Raw genomic sequence first — 8,065 nt, forward strand, 5'->3', positions numbered from 1 at the left:
TTTTCTTCTAATTCTCTCTATTCATTTGTAGGCTTCGTTTCATGCCTCTCCTCAGCTCTCTCGACCTCACACCTCTTGATTGGCCACTCTGCCTCACCACTGCTCCCACCTCCTCCTCTATCCTGACCTTTGTTTTCCCATGTTATATTATCTTTGCTGACTGCCCTATCTTTCTTTCACCTGAAGAAGGCTCCACAGTCGAAATGTTGTGTTTTCTTTCTTCTCTTTTTAGCATGGAATAAACTTATTACTTATTCCATTACTGTTCATCATTTACACTACATACAGTATATTTATCTTCAGTATTCAACAATAATGAATTGTTGGACATATTGTTGGACACTTTATTCAACAACTAGAGAAAATGTTTATGCAGAAACACACATCAGTAAACTGCGTGACTGCAATGCAAATTCACTAGGCTCTGGGATAAGTAATTAGCATCACTTGTGAACTTGTACCTGATGGATTGATGAGGAAACACCAGCTGTAATGTTAAGTTTAAAGCCCGTCTTGTTTGCTAATTAGACATGTACATAAAGGTTTGCAATTTAAATTACATCGTGATTTTTTAGAATATGGTTTGCAGCTGTATAAATTGCATTACAAAACATATTCCCATTATGTAATCATCCCAGAAATGAGTTTCCTATGTAGAAAACTATGTAGAGATATATAGAGTAATGTATGACCCTGAAAGATTAAATAAACTGAATCTTTTTAGTCTAGAGCAGAGAACATAGTGAAGAGATCAGATTCAGAATCCTCAAAGGTTTTGACAAAGTCAATCTATAGGTTTTGTCTAAAACAACAGTGGAACACAAACCCCAATAAAAACTACAAAGAAGAGCATTTAAAGTAAGAGAACAGCTGGCAAGCCATGATGTATCAAAGCTGATATCATACTTTAATTCACGAAAAAAGGCTGAAGTCCTTGGATCTCTGATTTGCTAACAGCCCAACCAAATAAATTGAATGTCTCCCTGTAGATTTTTAACCTTTTTAAATGTTACCTTTTTTTTCCTGATTTGAGCTGTTTTCTGGCAGAAGACTAAGTTACATGTATTTAACAGTTTTTTGTGAGTGTTTTCCTTTGTTATGTTTTCAAAATCAGGAGCTAAATTTTCTTAAAATGTTCAGTAGCTTGTTGTCTGAAACCAGCAAGCTTTACAAAGTCTAATCTGTGCACACTGCTACGGATTTCGATATTTTTGTTTGGTTATACCTCTCCGGAATGTAAAAGAAATTTAAAATGCAGTTGTGTGGTTAAAAGCTTCAAGCTCAAGAAGTGTGGTGTCATTGGCAGAGTGAAATAATCCGGGACAACCCTGGAATCCTGGACTGCGTCAAAGAAGGCGTGGGCCGGATGATCGGACTGGGAGTGCCCCACAGCAAGCGACTCCTCCCTCTCTGGACGCTGGTCTTTCCCACTGTCCTGCATGGAGTCCTTCATTACATCATCAGCGCGACGATTCAGAAGCTGGTACTGTTTCTCTTGCGTAAAAGGAGCTCACCACGACGGGCAACAGATGGATCTGAGACCGTACAGACCATGCTGGATGCTTACTTCCCAGAACTAATTGCAAGCTTTGCAGCCAATCTCTGTGCAGACATCTTGCTGTTTCCACTGGAGACTGTGCTGCACCGCCTTCACATCCAGGGGACACGCACCATCATTGATAACACAGACCTTGGCTTTGAGGTCCTCCCCATTAACACACAGTATGAAGGAATGAGAGACTGCATTAACATCATCAATCGAGAAGAGGGAGTACTAGGGTTTTATAAAGGCTTTGGGTCGATCATTGTGCAGTACTCGTTGCACGCTGCTGTTCTGCAGATTACAAAAATTATTTACTCCATGTTGTTGCAAAATGCCTGAAAACAGAAGTGTACTCCTTCACTTATTGTACATTGGTCCTTTTGTAAAACTACTGATTTGTTTTGGGCTGTGTGAAATAAGTAATTGCTATGGACATATTTCATCTACTAATATCCTCAGAGGTTTACTGGAAAAGATACTTGTTTTCTCCAGGAGCATTCGCTTCATGGTTCAAATCTTTGCTTTCAGTCAGTCACATTTGTTTTTTAAATTATTTTCCAAATTAAATATTTATGTTTATAATCTTAAGTGAACTGGCATTTTCATTCATCTTCTACCATTTATAAGTCTTGATATTTATTGAAATCCCCTTATTAAGTATATTTAATTTGCAAATGAACAATTTAACAACTACGGCTAACAGTTATGAAATAAGTAGTACTGATTTTTGGCAAAGTTATTCTTCAGTCTTTTACATTTTCTAATGTTCACATTTTTCCCCCCACACAAATGTCTTAGACTAAATCATGTGAACATTCTGGGTGTCTTTTCCACATACCATAAAACGTACTCGGAAAAAGGTTTTATGATATGAGAGTTCCTAATGTGCCAATCATCTCTCTCACCCCTGTTAGCACATAATGATGGTATACTCTTTTTGATGTTCAAATCTTTGCGAATTCTGAAAATCTACAATAGTGAAGAGCATAGCTTCTGTCTCCTATAATGTGTTTGCACTTCGGGCCCTAATAAAGTGGTACTTGTGGTATTGGTATTAGTTTTATTTTTTGCATCAATGTAAATTCATTGTAAATGTTTCTATAATATGAACATTGATATAGCACTGACTGAACAAATGCACACTTTTCCAGTTGGATTAATGAAGTTCAGGGATTTTAATTAACATACAATGTTATTTCCCCCTTTTACTGCTGCTTTAGCATTTGTTGTTCGTGCTGCTTTATGCTTAAATGATGTACAGCTCTGTGTTTATTTGTGAACTCTTCCTCAAATAAATTTCTGCAAATATTTTTTGAGATTTTTTTTATATTTTGCTGGTGCAACATACTGTATCTGTTGTGTCGTAGTTCCATTAATGCCATACTCTCAGTATAAGTGAAATCAATCCTACTTTGTTTTGCAGTATATTAATAAAAACAAATTATATCTTAGTATGGAGCATTTATTTATTTACAAGGGCATATAGGCACTGAAAGATTGAAAGATTTTGTCTGAGTAGATTGCATAAGGAATAAATTGATAACTCTACCAGTTATATCAAGCATGGCGTGTGTAACAGATCTAAGACATAGGTCAGATGTGACCAAATGAAACAGAATAGCTTGATTACACTATAATCCTTCAAGAACTGTGTAGATGTTATGTTAAAATGGATTGCCGAATTTTAGATTTTAGATTTGAATCAGAATATTTTGGTATGCTTGGGATTAATCTAAAACTCACAACTGGCAAACCACTGACGCTAAGGAGGTGTGAGCCTGGCCAGTACCTGGATGGGAGACCTCCTGGGAAAAACAGTTTGCTGCTGGAAGAAATGTTAGTGGGGCCAGCAGGGGGTGCTCACCTTGCAGTCTGTGTGGGTCCTAATGCCCCAGTATAGTGACGGGGACACTGCACTGTAAAAAGGTGTCATCCTTCGGATGAGATGTAAAACCGAGGTGGTCAATAATATACTCAGGACGAAAAGAGTAGGGGTGTAACCCAGGTATCCTGGCCAAATTTCCCATTCGCCCTTACCAATCATGGCCTCCTAATAATCCCCATCTATGAATCTGCTTCATTACTCTGTTCTCCTCCCCACTGATAGCTGATGTGTGGTGAGCGTTCTGGCGCACTGTGGCTGCCGTCACTTCATCCAGGTGGATGCTGCTCATTGGTGGTGGTGGAGGAGAGTCCCCATTACCTGTAAAGCGCTTTGAGTGGAGTGTCCAGAAAAGCGTTATAAAAGTGTAAGCAATTATTATTCATTATAATAATTATTATAAAATAATATTTTAAAAATTAAGGGTAATGTGCCCCAGTGATCATGAAGTACTTAAAGAAGGAAAGAAAATGTTTTGAATATCTTGCACAGATGTAAAAAAAAAAAGAAAGTAATGTATAATGTCTTGCAAAAGTATTCCAACCCCTGGACAGTTATGATTCAATAAGTAAAAAATGTCATCAATGAAGAAATATTCAAATCTTTTGCTGTGAAAACCCTAAATTTGGGTTCACAAAATTACCTTTGCAAGTCTCAAAATTATTTTAGTGGACGAGATTCCTTGGTCAGGTAGTGAATCTCTAGCAATGACTGAACTATGAAGACTAAAGAGCTTTCAGAGCAAGCTGAGACTATAGCAATTGAAAAGCAAGGATAAGGAGAAGCATACAAAAAAGTCTGAAGTCTCTGAATATGGCTGTGAGCTCAGTCTACTCAAGAATCAAGAAATGATGTGTCATACAACTGTATGCTCCAAGATCACACTATTCCTCCAAACTGAGCAACCGGACAAGGAGGAAATGGGAGAGGAAGGCTACTAAGAGGCCAACAACAACTTTGTCAGCACCATCAAGAACACTTCATAAAACTATATATAGCATGGTGGCAAAAAGGAAGCCATTAATAAGAGTTAATAAGTAACTCAGACCAACATGGAAGTTTGCAACAAAGCATCTGACTGATCGTACACAAATGTGGTCGGTTGCCAAAAGTTACATTTGGCCCAGCAACAAAGAAAAATTCACTTTTCAACAGCACAATCAAATTTAATATTACTCATTTGTTAACTGAACAAAAACATAAAGGTATTTGAACAAAAAACTAGAACCTTTTAGTTGCCATTCAAGAAGTGGTAATCTTGCTGACTTTGCAAACCTTAGAGAAGTAAATGCAGATATAAGTAGGGAAAATTGTCTTTGTATCAGCTGAAAAAGTCTTCATTGACACACCCATAAAAATTAATTTTATTCATGCCAATTCAAATAATTATTTTTAGCCACAATCATTTTGGAACTGCCACATTTAATCACCACATTAATACTGCTACTAGCAAAGGATGAATAAGGTCAGTGCACAAGTATGTGAAATACATTTGCTTGAGCTACAGTTTACATATTGGGGGTAGATAATTGATACACCTATCAAAATCACACCTTGGGGCTCCAATTCTACTGTAAGCTATGTACTAGTTAACTGGCTAACTCAAGCCTATCCAGCAACATCGTACCCTTCAAGCAGGAATTAGATGTATGTATTTTTGTCTGTCATAAATATGTTTGACAGAAAACTTGAAAGCTGGATGGATAAAAGGGGTTCTCATGATAAGTTTTGTTTACAGTGGAACAATAAAACTCTCAAACAAATCCCCAGAAATATTTTATTGAATTCAATCTTTCATTTGAGTTATTTAACCTATTAAAGTTATTTTACAGATTACTTGCTGCTTAGCGATCTACTAGCTTTGTTAGCAAACAAGATGTGGATGTGTGTGTGATCATGAGCTGACATGCTCCTGTAGCTGTGCTGCTAGAGAATGACTTCACACATTAAAGCAGTAGAATTAGTTGTTGCCTGTACCCCTTCTTAGATAACGTTGCATGTCCATGTTTTTCCCAACTGTACTTGGTGCAGTACTGTTCCAACTGTGACTTTTTCAGGACAATTCGTGGATTAATCATTGCCCCTTTTGATTCGTTTAGTGCTTTTTCAGCTGGTTTAACAAGTAAACAGTACAATATACTCAGGTAAACTTGTACATACTCATCTTGAAGTCTTGGAAAAAAAACATATAATGTAATCATGACATGTTCCTGAGTATGATTCTGACAAGGAGAGTATCCAAACAACTGAAATCGTTTTGTGCATTTTCCTCTTTTTCTTTTCAGTTTTTTTTTTAACAGTAATGCAAAAGTTTATTTCAGGAGACTAACAATTCTTCCTAAATTTGTAACAAGTAAAGATTTATTTATCCTGCTGAAAAGAGAAGAAAAGAAACAATGTTTCGGCTGTGGAGCCTTCTTCAGGTTCACACCTTTTCTTGTTCCTTTGCAGCCTATGCATGCTGATGCAGCTACCTACTTGAACTACTTCTTCCAAAATTTGACTGAGAGTTGTGGTGTTAATGTAATTTTTTTGTGTTAGCTGTATAAGATTTTAGTTGTTTATTATTATGCTAATGAAAGCTGCTACAAAAATAGTATTACCAATAAATCAGAATGCAGTTTTCATTTATACACTTGTACTAAACTTATAGGGGTTATTTTCTAAACCTTAGAACTAGAAGGTTATTAAGTTTATTTGTCATGTCATTCGCCAAACCGCTTTATACCATACGGTGTCTCAGGAAACCAAAGTCTACCCGGCAAGCAATGAGCACAAGGCAGGGTTCACCTTGGACAGGGCGCCAGTCCATCGCAGGGCAAGTATAAGCCAGTCATACATGGAGACAATTTAGAGGCCGCGGTAAAGTCCGAGAGGGAAAGCAGCAACCATAACTTCCCAGGAGGTCTCTCATCCAGGTACAGGCTCAACCCTGTTTAGTTTCAGTGGGTAGCTAGGTGAGAGCTGCAGGGTGATATAGCTGCTGGCCTTGTTTATTCAGTTCCACATAATTTAATTGTCAGCAGTGCGTCAAAGTTTAAAAGGTCATGTATGGTTATCTAGTTTTGATAAGCTAGAACTGAAAATATATTAAGCAGGCCTTCACTTTGTAACAAATTAAACTTGAAAGTCCTTCTGTTCCAATATAACTCTCAGTTGTGAATTCTTAAAGGTATGAATCATTATATCGGATACCATGAAAATTACATTTCATTCTCATTTAACATGCGGGTATATTTAAGTTTCTGTTGAACAATATTTAGAACTGGTCAGAAGCTGCCTTTTTTCATCTCTGCTAAGTCATTTTATAATTTATTACAACAACTTAAGCCACTTACAAGACTTACATTAAACAATGAAGTATACTCAGCAGAACATGTACATAATCTGCTGTACTTGTATCTTTAAGAACTTAAAAATACAAGTATTTAAAACATTTAAAATATTAAATATGTAACATAGAAGAGTCATATGTACATGTACATTGGAATGTATGGTTCAAAATATACACCCACTCCCTGGATTATATTCAGCTATTTTTTTATTAGCTGGAAGCAACCCTTTCTTTGCTGTAGTGTGAACACACAATAGGCACTCTCGGTCTAGTTGTATGTTTCAGTGAATCTCAAATAAGAAGTTGACACACCCGTGGTACAAACATAAATACAACAACCTTCTGCATATTTTATGCATAATTACTATTTACTTGCCGAATTTAACAGATTGGAAAAAAGTGAATGTCGGATATACATAAATCTGGGCACCTTTCAACTCAAGTGAAATAATAATAATAATCTTACCAAATACTCTGACCCTTCTAGCCTCTCAACAACCTATGCAACTGTCTGAGGACTAAATAATGATAATTCACTGTTACAAAGCAAGAGAAGGCTATAAAAAAATCTTTAAACACCTCCAGCTTGCAATTTCAGCTGTCAGAAACATCATCAAGAAAAGGAAGTTAAAGGGAACTGTTGAAGTTAAGGCAAAATCTGGAAAACCTAGAAAAATCTCTGATAGAACTGCCAACTGTTTAGCATGCAGTGGATCTAACATGATTTGGAGTTGTGTGGCAACCAGTAACACGGGAAATATCATGTGGGTGGAAAGAAGAATAAATTCAACTAAATATCCACAAATACTAGAAGCTAATGTTCCAGAGTCAGTGAAATGAACGCTGAAAAGAGGTTAGATATTTCTGCGAGACACTGATTCAAAACATATCTCAAAATCAACCATTAAGTACTTTTTTGGAAAAAATCCAAAATCAAGAAAAGAAAAATTATTCGCTGGCTACTGGAAATGTTTGGATTTCTACCAATGGAGGTGTTACTAAGTATTGACTCAAGTTTGCCCAAATTTTTGCATGTGTTATATTCACTGTTTTATTATTTTGCATATCTACAAAACTGTAAATCACAAGTTGCCAGAAGTACTGTATATGAAAAGCAAGACTGAAGAAAAAAATGGAGCCTTTTTGGTGGATGCTGTTGGTGACCGCATAATAGTTAATAGTTTTCTTCTTTTCTCCATTTCAAATTCCAATTTTGCAGTACTTTAAGTAAACACAAAATAATTTGTTCATTTCCAATACCATTTACCAAAAATATACCATTCCAATACCAAAAAAAGTGGGGGCG

General features: G+C 36.4%; 1 protein-coding gene across 1 annotated transcript in view; it reads left to right on the forward strand.

The window, feature by feature from the left end:
• Positions 1 to 2,994, forward strand: part of slc25a46 (solute carrier family 25 member 46) — a 29,060-nt gene extending 26,066 nt beyond the window's left edge. Inside the window, exon 8 of the mRNA XM_015337951.2 lies at positions 1,307 to 2,994. Coding sequence (XP_015193437.1) covers positions 1,307 to 1,882 — 576 coding nt within the window. The 3' untranslated portion in view covers positions 1,883 to 2,994. The remainder of the gene's footprint in view (positions 1 to 1,306) is intronic.
• The last annotated feature ends 5,071 nt before the right edge of the window (positions 2,995 to 8,065 follow it).

The sequence above is a fragment of the Lepisosteus oculatus genome, chromosome 3, assembly GCF_040954835.1.
Source record: "Lepisosteus oculatus isolate fLepOcu1 chromosome 3, fLepOcu1.hap2, whole genome shotgun sequence".
Lineage (NCBI taxonomy): Eukaryota > Metazoa > Chordata > Actinopteri > Semionotiformes > Lepisosteidae > Lepisosteus > Lepisosteus oculatus.